Source organism: Cuculus canorus, chromosome 14 (genome assembly GCF_017976375.1).
Source record: "Cuculus canorus isolate bCucCan1 chromosome 14, bCucCan1.pri, whole genome shotgun sequence".
NCBI lineage: Eukaryota > Metazoa > Chordata > Aves > Cuculiformes > Cuculidae > Cuculus > Cuculus canorus.
The window spans coordinates 18,363,597-18,383,259 of record NC_071414.1 but is presented as its reverse complement, the minus strand read 5'-3'; the positions used below and the strand labels follow the sequence as shown (position 1 = coordinate 18,383,259).

At 43.1% G+C, this 19,663-nt stretch overlaps 1 protein-coding gene across 4 annotated transcripts in view; it reads right to left on the bottom strand.

Annotated features, from left to right (window-relative positions):
* The window catches only part of FSTL4 (follistatin like 4), a 226,343-nt gene that overhangs the window by 148,126 nt on the left and 58,554 nt on the right, over positions 1 to 19,663 (bottom strand). For all 4 annotated transcript variants that reach the window (XM_054079740.1, XM_054079742.1, XM_054079739.1 and 1 more), the window contains exon 4: positions 7,170 to 7,418. In XM_054079740.1, coding sequence (XP_053935715.1) covers positions 7,170 to 7,418 — 249 coding nt within the window. The remainder of the gene's footprint in view (positions 1 to 7,169; positions 7,419 to 19,663) is intronic.

Here is a 19,663-nt window from a genome sequence, read left to right as displayed (position 1 = left end):
ACAAAAAGCAATGGAATTTCCATAATTTACCCCACAGGCTGATGCCATCTGCTTATAAGGAGTTAAACTGTCAGTCACATTTAAGAGGATTCAGTTCAAAAAGCCAGGTAAAATTGCTCCCTCTCCAAAAGACTCAGTGGAGGGAGCCGAAAAAGCAGCATGGGAATAGTAAGGAATCCCTCTGATATTCAGTCATAGAATCACTCAATTGGAAAAGACCTTTGCAATCATTGAGTCCAGCTGTACCTGTCCACTACTAAACCACATCCCTGAGCACTTAATCCGCCTGTCTTTCAAACGCCTCCAGGGATGGGGGCTCCACTACCCCCCCAGGCACCCATTCTAGTGCACGAGAATCCTTTTGGTGAAGAAATGTTTCCCAATGTCTAATCTGAACTTCCCCTGGTGCAACTTGAAGCCGTTTCCTCTCATCCCATCACCCATCACTTGGGAGAAGAGCCCAGCACCCACCTCGCTCCAGACTCCTTTCAGGCAGTTGTAGACAGTGATGAGGTCTCCCCTCAGCCTCCTTTTCTCCAGGCTGAACAACCCCAGGTCCCTCAGCTGCCTCTCATAAGACTTGTTCTGCAGACCCTTCACCAGCTTTATTGCCCTTCTCTGGATGCGCTTCAGCATCTGAAGTATTCAGCACAGTGAGAACTGTATCAGCTGTATTGAGAGCAAACACATACTTTCATTATATATAGCATTTATCTCTCTCTCTCTTAACATTGAAACTCCTAATATATTTACATTGGACACTGAAAAGCTCATTATAGGCCAGACCTACGTGTCGAAGACCCCAGCATCCTCCTCAGAGGGATTAATTGCGTGCCTCCTGACAGCTCTAAATCTCTCTCACTACCACCGAAGCAGCCTGTCAGCAGTGCTGCAATGTTAAATCGGCAAATATTAATTGCCAGCTGGGAAATCTGCCATTAGTTCACACTCAGAATTTTCCCAGCCGGAAAAATAGAGTGTTAAATGGAGCAGATTTCTTTGCAGCCTGCAAAGCAGCCAACGGAGTGGATTTGCCTGTTTTGTAACCACAAAATGAGCAAAACATTCAACACCTTCTTAGAGATGTTTTGAAACGCTATTCTTTAGAACAAATTACTTCTGGAAGGAACAAAGCACCGAACTAACACGTGGACAACAAAGTACAGAGGAAATAAACCACCGCCACCTGAGGCTGAATTCATATCTACTCGAGATGACTGCAGCGATACATCGCTCCAGTTATTACAATGCTTGAGGTTTTTTCCCAAGTTTGTAATTTATTTACGTTCAAGCATAGAAAATTTTCTGTCAACATGCAGAAGATTATCATTTTCCGCAATTAGAAAGAAACTTTCTGACAACTCAAGGAAAGACAGATGAGAAGTTGAAAATGAAAGATTCCATTTAGGGCATGAAATTGTAAGATTATGGGATTGATATGGGTTGGAAGAAGCCTCAGCATTTAAACATTTGGTGCAAGGTCAGACCAGGTCACTCAGGGCTGTTCACAGCCAGGGCTTGAAAGCCCTCAGAGATGGAAGTGGCACCTCCACTCGACCATTTCCAAGGGAAAACCTCTCATTTCACCTTTTCCCCTTCTTCTTCTCCCAGCACATATGCTCATGCAGAGCCGGGCTCTGTCCTCTACACTATATGTGCATAAATGTAATGAGATAACAAGTTGTTCTCACTCTTTCATACACAATTGCACACATGTGCGTCTGTGCACGCACAACCCAGCACACAGGCACGTGCATTTTGGAAGACAAACTCATTGCATGAAATGTTCATAGCATTGTTCGGTTGCAAAAGACCTCTGAGACTATTGAGCCCAACTGTACCCGTCCACTGCTAAACCACATCTCTTGAGCACCTCATTTACCCATCTTTTAAATCTGTCCAGGGATAGAGACTCAACCACCTCCCTGGGCAGCTGGTTCCAGTGACGATGTTCTGAACAACAGCTAAAGTCTCAAAGCCAGCAGTGTCATCGTGTGTAACAGAGGAGAAAGGTGGTTTTACATGGGGATTTCTTTCCAAATTCTGCACAGAAATATTATTATGGGGCAAAAATTGACCTTGTGCGAGGGTCAAAATTACTCTCATGCATTTGCTTAAAAGAAAGAAAAAAAAAATTTTAACCAATGAGACCAGATTACTGAAAAAATTGCTCCTGACATTTCAGGAGACACTGGATGAAGGAGGAGAACAGGACTGGAATGCCAGACACAAATATGCCTTTATAGCACTTCATCCCTCCACATAAAATTCTGTCAGAGCTCATAAAATTAGAGCTTTAGTAGAAGCTGGACTGAATCAAAAAAATAAGGATAAAGTAATTGGTGCAGGTACAGTGCATTTACATAATGGAAAGTTCAAGAATTTGGTCAAGTAAGTTGGTTTGAATTCATTCCAGAGCACAAAATAAATCTGACCAGCTGCAGCACAAAGCCGCCACACAGCCCAGCGAGAAAAGCTGAGCTCTTGATAAAAAAGCCAATATACCTGCATAAAGGAAGGGTGTCAGGACTGGAGAAAATAAGGAATGAGCTTGGGCAAGCAGTGCAGCTGCCTTCCTTTAGGAGGGGCTCGGCTGATGCAGGGGAGCTCTAGGACTGCTGATCTTGCAGAAAAGAGTGAGGAAGGAAAGAAAGAAGGGGAAAAAAAAAATCACCCCTAAACCCTGAAAATGGAAAAGTATAGCTTTAAACAGGAAGAATTCCTCTAATGTATGCACACTTCTAGAGAAATGCATTGCTCTGATGTTCCTGGGGAAAGGAAAGAGGAAAGGGAAGAAAAACCATGGAGTGATGCGGGTGCAGCTTTTGCTGGCCAAAAAGTGTGAGAAAAATGAGTGATGGGATGGAGTGGGTGTAAAAAGGCAAAAGGACAAAAATTAATAGAAGTGTTAAAAACGGGAGTATTTCTATGGGAAAGCAAAGCATAGCCCAAATCACTGCACTAAAATGATATAGATTAATTATCCAAGGCATTTATTTGAACAGGAAAATTTCGAGGCCAACTGCTTATTTTAGACATCTGTGGGACAATTGTCATTACGAGAGCAAATCTCTTTCCAGCTTTCATGGATATGGTGAGTGCTTTTGGGGAGGAAAAACTTCTTTTTTCTCCTCTTTGGCAAACCACAAAGGCATTTTCTCCTCACATATTCTGTTACCCAGTCAAAATCACCAACAATCCAATCAAAAGATGATAGAAACTCATAAGAGTGAAAATACATAAAACCAAACCCACTCGCCACATAGTAAGGAAGTCTTAAATAGTACATTCTCCTATGGGAAAACCAATTTATGTTCCAAATCAAATGAAGACAACTGGATCAAGGAGAATTTGAACAGCTATGAGTAGCAGTGACATTTCTCCTGAGATCTCTACATGTAAGACTTGTGCTTTACAGTATTTCCCTTTGAACTCCAAACTCCTTAGTGAAGTTTTCTAACCATTTATCACTTGGCTTTGTCAACTAAGAAAAAGAGACGGCATTTATATTTCTGCGCATGGCAGCGCCGGGGAACTGTGCCCCACCAGAAGGTGCAGGATGAAGCCTGGGGAGATCTATCCAGGTGGGACCTCATTGCTTCACCCCCATCTCCACGTGCTCCCACCTTGGACATCGTGTTCATTCACCAGTTCAGCCAGACCAAGCCTTGGGCACGGTGGCCAGCTCAGCCCAAAGTGTGCACCCCAAGGACTGCCATCCTCTGTGGAATCTCCCACAAGCACAACATTGATGCAATCTACCCATGTTTGCCAGTACCGGAGAGCCGATGTCTCCACGTGGACCACCCTCACCTGCAGGTCTGTGTGACTTTTCTCAGACACAGGTATTAATTTCAAACAATGCTACGGGGAAATCTGGATGTTTGAACATGCAAGACTCTTAACTTCAAGTCTCGAGGTTTCAGGGCACCATTTCATTCTAGGCTGGGCTAAGGAGAAACTGGTCATCTGCCCAGAGCCAAGTTCTCCTCTGCTCTTCCTACTGCTAATGCTAGCAGAGAATGAAATGCTACTGAGGCTGCACAAATCAAGTAGCGCTGCTTGTCATGCATGAATATTTGCTGTACACCAGTGTTTACAAAGCACATCGCATGTGATGAATATGTCAAAAGACCTAAAAAAATCCTTTCCCAAAATACACAAAAGAAAACGAGATTGTTGCTGTTTGCTTTGTTATCAGTTTACTGTGGATAGACCCAGCTCGGTCACTGATGTGGAATTGGACTACTTGATCTCCGTCACACCTTGAGGCCGTCCAGTTTGCACTGAGTACTGGGTAAACCGGCAGAGCACACAGGTGTGATCTGCAGTGCCCCTCAGTGCTATGTGGAGGCTCAACTCTTAACTGAAAAAGGCAATTCCGACAAAAAAAAAACCAACCATGAAGCAGCCAACTCATCAGCCTAATTGTACTCAAATAATTAAACTATCTACTTGACAGAAAACAAATAGAAAGCACACAAGCACTGACAGCCGCGCACCCGATATCCAGCTGAACACCAAGAGCTTTTAAGATTTTTCTCCAGTCATTAAGTCCTGCACTTTATGTTACATTTATAACGTTGCTTATAAACCTGTAGCTTAATTGCTTACTACACATTTCTATTTAAAAGAAAACTCCATCATTCTTGAGCAGCTAAAGTCACTTGGTCTGTTCAGCCTGGAGAAGCAGAGACTCGGGGGAGACCTCATGTTCACAGTTTCCTCACAAGGGGAGGAGGAAGAGCACACGCTGGTCTCTTCTCTCTAGACCCAAGGGAACGGCAGGAAGATGCCAGGAGTGGGTTAGATTGGACATTAGGAAAAGGTTCCTCACCCAGAGGGTGGTGGAGCCCTGGAGCAGCTCCCAAGGAAGCAGTCAGCCCCAAGCCTGACAATATTCCAGCAGCATTTGGACAGGCAGATGGTGTTAATGTTGGGGTGTCCTGTGCAGAGACAGGAGTTGGACTTGATGACCCTTGTGGATCCCTTCCAACTCTGGGCATTCTATCATTCTGTGATTGATTTACAAACAGAAGACCAAAGTAGAATGAGACACAGAAGGCTACCAAGGAACAGCATAGCAGAAACGAGGACTGAAGCCAAATATTCCTATGGAGTCCCACTTGGTGGGATTATTGCCCCATTTAAGGTAAACTTTTCTACATTTTATCTCAGCAGACAGTGGTGTGAAGCACTTATTTATTCACGTGGGAAGAGAAGTGAGTTTGTGTCTTCCCTTCCATAAAGCTGTTATTCTGCTGAAAAGCAGACTTAAGCACTGCTCCATGGCAAGAGTTTAAGGGTTACTTTAAACTGGGACATGAAACTACCACTTTCTGACATCATTTCATGGTGTGTTCAGGAAAGTATTCAAGCGTGACATTGTATCATTAGGTATAATACAGCCATTGCAGAGGCACTGATTACTGCAATGAGAACTCATTTTCTTTAACACTATATGTGATAAGGAATGAATAAAAACCCAGGCCAGAAGGTTCATTGTAAAAAGGTAGAGGAATAAAAACTATCTGAAGTCATCTTTTGGGGAGACGGGAAGAAAATCCGCTGCATCAAGTAGGGTCAGAGGGCTGCTGAGCACCTCTGAAATAGAGATCTGTATTTCCCCCTTTCTTTGGGAGGTTTCTCGTGCTGCAGTCCCATCTGCACGTCGTTCAGGGAGGGAGGCAGTTTCCAGCCAGATCCGTGCCCTGATCTGACTCAATACCCTGAGGTAGAAAAACTAGCACTAGGAACTAGGCAAGAGGATCCTTTCCAGATGTGACAAGCAAAAATGCCTCTTTACCTTGACCTGCTCACATGCTGTCCCCCCAAATATGCCCTTAGATGACCCCTTTGCACAATTAACTACAAGGTCTACCAATCCTAAGCCTAAGTACCTGCTTTGCTAAATGCAGAGCATGCCCATGACAAGCTATCGCAGCTCAGCTGGTGTTCAGAGCTCCTCCGGCAAGCTCCTCTGCCCCACCCACAGCCAGATCCCCCAAATAAATGAGACTTCACAATGCTGAGAGAAGGGGTGCTCAAATAGCTCTGGAAATTTTGGGATGGTTGGTCTCAGGGCCTCCTCCAAGGCAAAAGTAATGCTTTTCTGTTTCCAAAGGGTATTGTGAGAATATAATAAGACTTATCATATGACGTCCTGTTTCTTAGGCAATTCTAGCATCATGCATTTGCATGTATTAGTAAAGGAAAACTTGTCACGGACAGCTCTGTATACAGCCGAGCTCCTCCGGGGCTCAAGTGCCCAGCGAGGTGGAGATAAAGGAATTATTTTCATATTTGATCATGTAAATGTCACTGGACGTATTAGCAAGAACTTGATCAAACCTTCCTGTAGGTATATGGAGTCATATTTGACAGTGAGTTTTCAAGATATACTCTAGAGAGACCTTTAAAAGACATCTCATTAGACGTAAAATAATTTACGACTTCTTCCACTCCCTGGCATTTTATCACACGCTCCTGCTGCCGTAGCCTCATTTGATTTGTGAGAGGATGGTACACAGCATAGAAAATAGTAACAGGAGGAAAAAAAAAAAAGGAGTCCACAGTTTTGGTGATTTGGTACAACGATGATAAAGAAATTTGCTATTGGAGCAGTAAACCAGCTACAGATACAGTGTGTATCCTACTGGTAACCAGAACTGTCTTGAAAGTTATTTAAATCTCTGTTCTAGCAGTCCATTTCCCACTCCCCATCTCTCATCTAAGCACCTCCTTCCCCTGGCCCATGTCATTTGCTGAAGTAAGCTTTTGTTTCTCATTTTTGCAACAAAACTTTCTGTAATTCCACATTCTTTTATGTCTTTGTCTTGTTCAAAGCCTTAGCAAATGGATTTGATTGTCAGGAGTTATTACACTGGAAGTTGGGCGTACTGAGTGGCACAACTACAGTGCGTGTGATGCACACAGTGACATTAATTATTTACCAGTTCCCAGTTTGATTACATTTTGGGTGGCGATGACACTCAGGGACCTAATAGCTGCATAAAACATTGTGTTACGTTCTACTATCACCTAGAATAAATCATCTTTGAAAAATTTATCTCTTCAAAATAAAACACACCATTTGGCCATTTATTATGATTATGGCGAGATGAGTGATGAAAGTTCTAGAGAAGTATTTATTTTTAATGATGCCCTACCTTTGAAGAAACAGTCCTTGCTGTGGATAATGTAGATTTTCTTCCTCTGCAGACAGGAGGCTCGATGCAGCTGACAGTGATTTTCATAAAACTTGCCATCAGATCCACACACGGGCATGTAGCTGGACTTGCAATCTTCTATGCATCTGCATTCAGGCTGGTTGGTGTCCTTGTTCACGACACACTTGCTCCCTCGGCCGCAGTACTTCTTCTCACACGATGCATGCAGCCCATCCTCCCCGTAAAGCACTGGGAAGAACAGAAAAACAGTAGTGTGAGCAATATTTGCTTAACAGACCATAACTGTCTGACGTAGCAGCACAACAACTACAGGAGCTGAAGCTACAAAGATTCCAAGGGGAAAATTATTATTATATCATTATATATTTATTCCCTTGGAATAGCAGCACAACTGCAGCTTGGAGAGCATCTTCACATCAGTACTCCCAGACCTACAGCTCTCACCCATCACATCAAACGTGGGCTGAAAGGGCTTTACAGTAAAGTGACGGACATGAGACCATTTGTTCTTTTAGCCCTTTATGAAATCATACTCTAGAATTAAATCCCGAGAATACTTCAGCGCCCAAAGTTTGGCCAAGAGTTACATTCAGAAAGAAATTCTGAAAACCTACGCTCCTCCTACCACAAAACCCATGAGGAGCTTCCTTTGGGGCAGAAAAGTGCTCTAAATGATGGCTCCTCAGTTCTGTATCAGTGTCCACACTCAGACTAACTGCCATCCTGTGAACAAGAGGCAGAACCTGCCCAAGCTAAAATCCACACGGGTTCCAATGAAAGCTCAGCCACACAATCGCTGAGAGCTTTTGAAGGCGTAACCCCCAAGAAAGACTCACTCAAGTGAGATGCTTCTCACTATAAAAGCAACTGTCAGTACCTATCCTTACACTCCAAATAATGATATATAATGAGAAATAACTTCCTATTACTTTTAAGATTTCATTAATACTCTGAACATTACTGTGTTGTCTGCTGTTTGACATTACTAAAAGGTTAAGGAAGTTGCCCTTGTGCTACAACATTTTCTGCTTCTCAAGTTTCCTCGCTTAAAGGCTTACAACATAGCATTATTATAATTCACGCAGGACAGGGTACTTCCAAACAAGCCACTACTCAGAGCAATAATTAGCATTATAGTCAATGAAGAGACTTTCAGGAAATTAGATTATTCTATGCTAATTGGAGTACACGAAGTCGAGAATTACAAGGGGGTGCCACAAAAGGCATAATTAAAGCAGGAATAAACATTTCTTAGTGCACAGCCTGCTGCCAAGCTCGTGCTGCCTTCCAACAGCAGCAGCCTCTGGCTCTGCCCACACTAAGGGTTCAGTCTGGACCAGCACGGCAGTTCTGAACCAAATCCCTGTGGTCTACATTTATCACGTGTAGGGTTGGCTCTATGTGAGGTTCTGGTGTGCGCTATATTTGAGAGGAAGCTCAAGTAGAAGCGTGGCTCCAGATGTGCTCCAGCATCCAACAGGACCAATCCTGCACTGACCACAGCCCCACAACAGCCTCCAAAATACACCCGAGGCTCTGCCTTTCCAAGACTTTTCAAGCAGCAGAACAGTTCCTAGGTGAGCAGACCAGAGCTCATCCAAATACCCCTCCATCACATAACGCAGATGTGAGAAGCATCAGCACTACCTACTTCCATCTATCAATCCCTTTTTATCACGCCAAATTCTTTGCTAACATCAACATAGTCCCTCCTGCCCAGCATTTTATACCAATATGAAATACCCCAGCCACATGCCATCTACTAGTGACCTGGGGTTAAAGCACAAAGACAAGCAAAAGTTTCTACAAACCCCACATTTTATTTTGTCCCTGTTAAGCCTTTTGTTTTTATCACTGTAAATCTGAAAGGGGTGGGGGGGGAATCTGTTATTGCAGGATTAACTATTTGACTCAATAACTCATTAAAATTCTTCCAACTTGGCAAGCTAAGAAATATTGACTTTTCCTGACTTGTAATAAAGTAGAAGGTCAAAGCATCTCTGAGCAGTGCACAAAGTATAGTCCCTGGAAGAAGTATCTGAATATTTTTTATTTACTTTAGTAATTGTTCCAGAGTGTCTGCAAAATATCCTCAAGAATGCAAATTTCACGACCTCCCTGCAAAGGCCACCTGCAGGTACAGTGTCTGCTGTAGACTGGAGCAGCGCAAAGGATCAGGGCTTGAGGAAGCCTTGGTCAAGCATCCTCCTCCCTCTTCGTCCTCCACGCAGTGGCAGGACCTGTCCCTGCACAGGCACTGGGCTGGTCCATCACACTGCCTCAAAGATATTTTGGAGACCTCTGTTGAGGCTAAAAATACTTTAAATAAATCAATCAAGATTTGGGAGTTATTCTTGTCTATATAAATGTAATTCAGATACAACCACAGCAAAGCTGTTCTTGTACTGTCTTGATCACTAAAAATGGATCTCTCGGAGATAGTACCAGCAGAGAACTGCACCACGCATCTCGCTGAAGGTTCTTTCTCCCTACTCAGTCACAGTGCACCCTGATTTAATGTGCCAGGTTGTACCTGGGCAGGTCACACCTGCATCCTGGCTGAACCGAAGGCACCGGCAGCAATAAAAATCCTCTTTGGAGCCTTGAGTGCTTCTGGCATTTGGGTTTTATATATACATATATATATATGGCATTCCCCAAACACTTCACTACTCCTATTGCAATGGAAGTTTGAAGTGTTTAATGATACAGCAAAGATTTGGTTCAGCACCAGCTTATTAAAAAAAAAAAAGTGGTTTTTTTTTTCCCCTCCCAGATGGAGAGCTCCTGTTTAAGCACAAATGAATTGAGGGGGTAGGAAGGATACCCCATAAAGGAAAGATTCCTCTACTCAGGAATCATGATGTACTCAGTCTAAGCCCTCTGAACCGTGCACATCTGCAAACAGAGTGTTAACATGGGATGCCTTTGCCAGGATCTGATAACATTGATAGCAGCTCTTTTAATTCGGTTATTATTTGCATAATCCTTTGAAGAACTAAAGCTCCCCACAAGCACACTCAGCCTCACAGAGGGACCCTCTGCCCGCAAAGGACAGTAACAGGATGCAAAATAGAAGAGAGGCAGTGGAAATTGAGAGGGAAGAAGGCATTTGGCTCTAAAAGCTCTGTTGACTTTATCCAGGTAATTTTTAATTAATCCAGACCAGCACCACACATGATAGAAAGGATCAGTGGTTCTAAACTAAGGGAGGGGAGATTCAGATAGAAGGAAGAAATGTTTTCCATGAGGGTGGTGAGGCTCTGGCAGAGGTTGCCCAGGGAGGTGGGGGCTGCTCCACCCCTGGAAGCATTCAAGGTCAGGCTAGATGGGGCTCGGAGCAACCCGACTGATTTGAAGATGTCCCTGCTCACTGCCAGGGGTTGGACTGAGTGACCTTAAAGGTCCATTCCAATCCAAACCATTCTATGGAAGGGACTCTCCTTGATGGCATGGAGGTGTCCACTCCAGCTGAACCCATGGGCAGTCCCCAAGCAGGAAAGAACACTGGCATGTACGTCAGCAGCTTGACATGTGTGCGCCATCGCTATTTGTTATCACATTATTGAAAGTGACCGAAATCCCCATTCTTACAAGGATTATTAAAAACAGAAATGAGAAAGGTAATCAAGTGAAACCACCACCTAACTGCTCACAGTATTTACGAGCGCCACCAAACTGCGCAGGGAAAAAGGCATAATTTATTTAATTTATTAATCGCAAAGAAAGTCATTTACTTTGGTTCAAAACTGATCATCTTGGCAAACAAGCCGCTTTTCAACACTAATAAAGCGTACCCGACATGGCTAGAGTCGGAGTCGTCACACTGCGTTAAAGCCAGCAGGATGGAGAGAGGAAGTCCATCTGCATAGAGACATGAAAACACCTGACTTCTCAGAGAGGTTTCTGGCTGCCCCTGAGAAATTTGGAATTCCAGTGGGAAATGGCCAGAAGCTTGGTGCAGGCAGTACAATACCCGAGTTCAGGAATTTCATAAGGCTCTTTAGCAGGCTGCCTTCATCTCAAAGTAAGACTTTAATAAGAAAATGAAGATGTTACTGCCACGCTGGAGACTACTCATCCTTCGGCTGTTCATTAATTCATGAAGACGGAGACCTTGCCCACCTTTTACAGGCCACTAAATACGTTACTGATCAGACTAAGACTCACCGACAATATTTTCACACCCAAATACAACCTTATTCCTTACTTCAGCAAAAAGAGTTCAAGGGAAGGTTGAGTTCACGACAGGCACTGACTTCAATTAAGACAAACAGACAAACCCACCACACACAAACCTAAAACGCGAACAGCTCTGTCACACTGCTACTCAGAAAAAAACTGCTTACACACTGCAGAAATGCAAATTACTACATTTACATGTAAAAAGCCAGTTTGCTTTCAAGTAAGAGTGAGTTCCTGCAGGCAGCTGGACATCCAGTTTTATTGCTGAAGGAAAAAGTTTATACGTTGCATCAGGAGTGAACCCAAACTGGAAACTTTAATTATGCGGCACTGGACATGGGCACCACTAGAAGGGGAAGTTCTATGTCAAGACCTTCAAAGGCAATGCTGTACTAAGCAAATATAACGAAATAAAAATAACAATCAAGCCCTCTATAACATGATAAAATACACAGTCATTTCATTAGAAACTTAGTTTGTTATTTCCATGAGGTAAATCAGTGAGGTAACAGGTCACGAGCTATTCATCCAGCATCCTGGCATCAGTCTTTCAATATTTTCCCTTTCCCACATTAAATCATCTTTTATGGTCTAAAATGTCACACCTGTAAGCACTACTTACTGCTGAGAAATAGAAGCTGCCAGCGCACACAGGTGTATACACACAGCACATACATGGGGGGGTACTCAAGTATGTATTTACATACATCTACTCACACACACAGATCACGCACAACAAGACGCTTGACTTGCCACAACTCCACTTCTGCTGATGATCCGAAGTCAGGTGCTGCAGCACAGCACCTTAAACCTTCCCTCCCTAGCAAATATCTAACAAATCCCTTAAATAAATCATGGTCAGAAGCAACAAACATTCTGGTGCACCCGACTTCTGCTCAGTGAGCAATCGCATGTGCTACAGAGGTCATTTCTACCACAACAAAATAAGAAAGGAAACACAAAGCAGGAATTTCATAATAACCAGTTCCGAGTTCCTCAGTTTTTCATCGCACGCCCTTTACGAAAGTGGAGAGGCAGAAAAGCCGCGTTAAATCACCTGGAGTAGGGGCACGGCAACAGAGCTTCCATTATCTCCATTACCAGCCTTTGGTGCTATAAATTATTTACTTTTATAAAGCAAACCCAGTGACTCAGCCTGGAGAATAATGCAGAAAATTATATGCGCTTCAAGCATACGTTCCGCTACAGATGCAAACTATTTTCTTTCCAGGTCTAGGAGACAACTCTGTGCATGTGCACACATCTTTGTGCAGGACGGAGAGGGACACATCAGCCTCGGAAGGGAGGGACTGGAAATTAGTCCCTTTTACTAATTTGGATGCTTTACAAGGAACAAAAGGCAGGATGACATGGAAAGCCTCCTCCGAACACAAACTAGCAAACTTCCCAGATGGTCACGTTATTTTAGGAGGGCTCTTGCAGAGATCAAAAACAAAGAACAAACACCAAAAGGAAAGGTAAATTGCTGGAAAGGAGTATTGTGACAAATATTGGCACTGATGACACCAGCATCAAGGGAGCTGCTTAATCTGCGTCCGTGGTTTTACTTCAAATACAAACAAACTGGAATTGCTCAAAGTTCAGTCATAATATGCAGTTATTCTGCACCAAGAAAGCTCTAAAAAAAAAATAGGAAAATTTTCTATAACAATTTTCACATTTGAAAATGGGAATTAGTTTTACTTTCTCTATTTGTCAGGACCATGAAGCCCATTAGAGGCAATATCATGAAAAGGCATTTTTAAATTTCAAGTAACTACACTATTCCTAATGTAATTAGGCTAATTTTTGCCCCACTTCAAACCATTTAAACGTTATGAGATCAAAAGCTTCATCAAATGTATTATTTTTAATGATATCATGGCTTGTTACGGTACTAACATGAAAAAAAAGGCAACTGACACAAACAAATCAAAAGACCCAAACTATGTAAAGCACATACAGAGATTACAGAGAAAGAAATACCAGCCAATATATGAGACCATATATATTTAGATCCTTGCCATGAAACTCTACCATGCACAATTTGCTTGATTGTTCTCTTCTTGGAACAACTACTGAAGAGGCAATTCATGAAATTGCTCTTTATTAAATGTTTAGATAAAGTTATCTATGATAGATTCTGCATGTTGAAGGCAATTTTATTACGTTACAGCTGTGCAGCAAGTGCAGACACAGACCTCAATCTGCTGGGCTGCTCCTCTTGGCACCATATCTCAGCCCGTGTCCACAAGCTCTCTAGCAGGTCCCCACAACCATCCAGCCAAGAAACAGTCACACCCAGTCACAACATTAGCAGATGACCAGCATATCGCCTGCGTTAATCAGGATTTAATTCAAAGTTTCCTTGGGTACGTGTATTTGCAGTGTTCCAAGAAACCCAGTGAAGCTGAATGGCAGCGCACACGTGCACGTGTGTCCATGTGTGTATGTGAAGTGATTCTTTAATTATCTCAGTGCCGCATAGTCTGAAGAACGCTGGAACTTTCCACTATCTGGAGGGAACAGATCACATTCGGTTTCTTCGGTAAAACTCTGTATCAGAAGAATAAACCCCTCTGAAGGAAGACAATGAAATTCCCATCGGTCACTGCACAAAATCACTCTTGTTGCCTTTAATCTTGCTCATCAATCTTCTGCCTGCCCCATTCTTTCAGTCTTATTCTCAGGACCAGCCTTACCCCTTTCCTTTTTTTCAGGGGTCTTTTATGTCCTTTGAACAGCACAGCGAGCCCCCGCGCTCCACAGGCTACTGTAAAGGACACGAGAAATCAATGACGCCGTGTCATGCATCTTGCTGCTATTCCTTCAATGAAGCTTTAGTGGCAGAGACTGTGAAGGGGTTAGAATCCAATAATCAAATAACTACAGACAACTTCCCCGTTTGCCTGGCAATTTCTCCAATTACATTACCAATGGAGCTGCTGGAGACAAGCCGAACAGTCCAGATCTTCCCAGGTATCTGCATTATTAACCTTTAAACCTGTCCATGCACATTGTCTTTTGTTTGTTCCCCTCCAGACACTTTCTGAGGTTTTCCTTACTGAGTTGCTCGTGCCTTCCCTGGCTCTTCCATCCTCCGGAGCCACAACTTGCCATGAACCCAGAGCCTTCCCCACATTGCTACCCCCCAAACCTCCTTGGCATAAGGCAGCAATCTTTCACTTCTACCTATTTTTCAATATTTGATTCCAAAACTTTAATAATTTTACCCTTGCTTTGACCATTTCTACTTGGAGGAGGGTGAAATAGATAAACAAATTATTAGACCATACTACAGCAGCAGGAGGACACGCATGGCCATCACTCATCACACCTATGTAAAAGCACAGGACATCTTGCAATATGAGCAATGGTTCAAAATCAAAAGATGCCAAGATTCCATCGGAGGCAACATTTGCAGTCTCACATTAATATTTTTTCTACTTTTCTGCTCATTACTTTGCAATAAGACCATTTATCAGAAAATAATTGCATTTGGCATTTGTTTATTGTATGCTTATTTTCCACTTACATATGCGCAAACCAAATGTTATCTCAGATTGGATAGAAAGAATCTTTCAGTTTCCTATTTATTTTCTCATTCGGTGCATCTGTTTGTAAGGCTCATTGAGGAAAAAGAACAAAACCAGAAAGTCATCATATTTGCTTCAAAAAAAGAACATTATTCTGATTATTTCAGTTGTAAAGGAATAGATAACGAGCTTTAATAATACCAATTCAGCTTCCTTATTACATTATTCTTAAATTCCACTTTTAGTAAAAAAATTCATCTACCTTGCACCAAATTGTGCGAGTGCCACAGCATGAGGCTTCAACATGATTGATTATAGAGACCTCAGTCAGCATCATCACCGCAGCGCCTGTGTCAACACTTTCATTAGCATTCCCTTTTTTTTCAAGGGCTGCACATCCATATTTGAACCTTGCAAATAAAGCCACATTCTTGAAAAATATTTTTCAAGCTACGTATCACAGCAGCACCAGCCCTTCACCTGTTCCCCACGTTGCTAGGAAAGGATGGAGGCTGGCGCTGGATACAACCTAAAAAGGCAGTAAATACCAGGTCTCACAGTAACTTCCATACTCCACCGGGTTATTAGTAACGATAGGATGAGAGGAAATGGCCTCAAGTTGCACCAGGGGAGATTAGGATTGGATATTAAGAGAATGAGTGGTGAAGCATTAGAACAGGCTACCCACGACAGTGGCGGAGTCTCCGACCCTAGAGGTGTTCAAAGGTATGCAGATGTGGTGCTTCAGGACACGGTTTAGCAGGCACGGTGGTGTTGACGGTTGGACTTCATCGATGATCTCAGAGGTCTTTTTCAACTTCAATGATTCTATGATTCCGATTTGGAAATACTTGGTGACTTGGAGGAACAGACTTCATTCTGCTCCACCACCAGAAGCACTCAACTGTGCAAACAATAAGGGACAAATACTCCAATTGACTCACCTCAATGAGCCCCTACACCCATCACACACCCTCCAGCAGCCAGCACTAAAATTCTCAAACAAGCCACTTTCCTCGAGCAAAGAAAGTTCTCACCCTCAAAAAAAGGAGAGCATGAGCCTGCAACTCCACCTCCAGGGCCAACTAAGCGTGGTCCTCTAAGACAATAAATCGGAGACCTTCTACTATCCCTTCTCCTGCCCTTCCTGTTGATTCTAGATCAGTTTTCAGGGACAGAAGTTTCCAAAAGGAGTTTATTAGTAGTTATCTATTGGTGCAGCTTGTGAGCCTTCTGTCATTTAACACTACACATAAATGAAGTTGTATGAAAATTAGAGTCTGGACCCATTTTATGAGGCTATTTCTGAGCCCTAATGTTTTCCTGTAAAAGTTGCCATTTGCTAGAAATAAATGGAGAGAAAAGGAAAAAAAAAAAAGCATTAAAGCTGTTAGGTTGTAATGGGGTTTGTGTTAGTGCAGGTGTTTTGTATTTGGGCAGTTTTTATTTGGGGGTGAGGCGTAATGCATGTTTGACTCATGGCTACTTTACGTGATTGAGGAGGCAGCCCGGCAGCAGGATTAGCAGCATTCCTGCACCACATCTAAATCAGCATAAACTTCCTGCTGCAAACTGTTGAGGTTGCACAGCGTCTTTTCGCATTTTTTTTTCCTACGACATTTCATTTATGTTTTCCGGACTCGACGCCTTAAAGCCTCATAGATTACAAGCGTAGGAGCGTTACCATATAACAGAAGTGTGAGGCAGGAGCTAAACAGGTCCATTATGGGGAGAATTACAATCACGCAACTCCTGAACGAGGATGTATTACATCTGTGTTGCGACACAGAAGAAAGGACGTTTTTATAAATCAGTTTTGAGCCATTCTTCAGAAAGGGAAATAACTGGGGGAGGCACCTTCTTACTGAATCCTTGCAACTAAGTTGTTTGCTCGCCTGCATGCTGCCCCTGATATTCTTAATGAATCATCTCATTTCAGTCTTTAATAAAAATACAGCGCACAAATGGTCTAAATGCAAAATGATAGCAAACCAACAAACGCAACACCTGCCAGCAGGGCAGTCACAAGAGGCAAATGTACACATCTCACCGAGACTGCAAATGTCTTAAATAAATCCATTGCTGCCCAACATTGGCGACAATCTCAGCAGCTCAAAGGCTGAAGAAAGCAGCATTGGCTGCGGATTGAGGATGTTTTCCGATTGCTGCTTAAGTGAACAGACATTGGGAAAACTGCACTCAGACGCACGCACTGCCAGGCTGAACGAGAGCCAATTTTGATTGCCACGTCACTAAAATGTATAAAAAGTGGCATAACCCGCAAATTCCCATACTATAGTCCCAGCAACTTCCCACCCTCTACAAGACCACAGTGTCTTTAAGCTTTATTTCAGTGCTGGTCAGTGTAAGTGAGCAGTAAATGCTCAGTGAGCTTGAAGCCAGGCTGAAACACTGCCACAGCACCACACCAATCAATGACTATTTGCATTCTCCATTGCCATTCTCCGTTATCTTTAAGTCCTTTTCCAAAACCAAGGAGAAATACTATTTTCTAAGCAATCACTTCCAGTTCTTCTGTGCCTTCTGCTAATTTTGCAGTTCTCCACTGGTTTGATTTTCTATTTGTTGCCTAACTCCAGGACACCGTTATACTCCAGCACTCTCATACTTCGGAGACACCCCATTTTATTTCACCGCCTCCTCCATGCGGGGCCAGTGTTAATGCACAGAAACCTTCATCTCATACAGGATAACATGAGATTTTGGTCTCTATGGGAAACACATCCCATATCTAAGAGCCTGTAGTTAACACTGAGTCTTCTGAAGCTCCATCCTCAGGGCACATCTATTTCTCACCCCCTTCCTGAAGATTTTTCTTTCTCGTTAATAAAGGACATTACCCCCAACTGTGATTGAAGATCTATATTTTTGAGACTATCAATCCCACTTCTAAATATCAGACTTCAAGATATCTTCCTGTTCCTGAGGTAAATATCCCCAGGACACATCCACCTTCCTCTGCCAGTCTGGCCACATCACCCTGACCTGCACCAAGCAGTCAGAAGAATACACACCAACATCTTAAGCTCCTAAATTAAACAAAAGACATCTTTTTTATCACCACTTACCCTCCAGCAGTTACATCTCCCCATGCTTCCTATACAAAGGAGGATGAAAGAATTAATGCCATTTCTACTGCATTACAAACCTTTTACCCTCTCTATATTTGCTCTGTGTGGAAGGAAGCATTTTAACATGCATTTACCTGATGGAAGAGTTATAGGCTATTTAAAGGATAAGGCAGTAAAACGAAAAAAACCTACTAAAAAGCTATTTTGAAAGTGAAAAGCCTTTAAGCGTCACATCCTGTTAAAACTGGCTCCGAGGGTATCAGTCAAGAAATGGAACATTAGCACTGAAACACTAACATTCGCTGCTCTTTTTTTATTCTGAGGAGCAGGAACATCACCAGTTTCTCAGGTTGAGACTCAACGACTCGAAAAGAAAAATCCAGAAGAGGTGAAAAGAGATAAAAATATCAGTAACGTATTTGCTTCAAAGCCGTTTTGAGCTTAATCTGAATTTTGTTAATTTGCACAGCCTGGCATCTGGTTTGGGAAATTGCCTGGGGGGAGCCCTGCAGCCACCCACAAGGAGCTTTATCCCCTCGCATGGCATCGGTGCTGGCGCACAGCCACGCAGAGTCCATCCAGGACTTATCTCGCTGCTAAACAAAGCCAGCAGCCTGCACCTCGGGTGCAAGAGCATTCCTCATTCACTCATGCCAGGAAAGAGGAGAACCTGAAAGGGTAGATCTAAAATCAGAGCACATGTATTCTCTGCCTTCCCTTTGAAAATGCTCTGTAGAAGGAACAGAAACAAGTAACAATGATAAAAATCAACAAAACATTGTTTTCCTTTGAATACAAAGGCACCAGATGAAAACAAGAGGGTGGCATTTAATAACAGAAGAGGAAAAGCTTGGGATAAAAAGCAGGAATAAGCCGCAATCATCAGTCATCAAGATCAGAGTATATTGGGCAAAAGTAGCATTATGGGGCTTTTTATTCTTTTAAAAAAGGGAATGCAATAAAATGCATTTTGGTGCAGAGCACATTTCAGATGTTAAGCTGATCCAGATGGATATGGCACAACTATTCAAACAGAGGAGTATGGGATGTGCAGTCACCCCCGAGGCCAAGGCAGTGGTTACCCCACAAAACCAGTGCCACCAGTTCAAAGCCCAGCAAAGCGCAAGCAGCCCCAGTATTTCAGACTGGAGGTTGGAATGAGGCTTTTGCACCAGCTTATAGTTCAAACCCATTCCCTGATGCCTTAGGAAAAACTAAGTAAATTACTTATTCTAAAATTGAGGGACAGCGCAACAAACTCTGTTCTGTCCCCTCGCTGTGATTACCATCGGCTCCTTTGGATCAGCACACGCAGCTCTCCGGTAGATTTGAGGGAAAGATGCAATGCTAAATCAGGTGAAAAGAAATGCAAGAGAGGCAGCGTTTTGCCCAGTCACTTCGGACCACTAACCAGAAAGGAAAAATGAAGTGAGAGACACTACATTGGACTCTGCATAAGGGGAGATAAGTAGGAACATCCCATGCTAAGGACACAGCCCTTTTCCCTAAACATATAGAGCTCAAATAATGAATTCATGAGTAAAGAAGAAACCGGTGCTGCCTCCTGAGAGGGCACCTGGGTTCTCCCACCCTGCAGGGTCCACACAGGCCCACCAGCCCCTCTCCAGGAGCCTGGCGTGAACCACACCTGCTGGAGTAT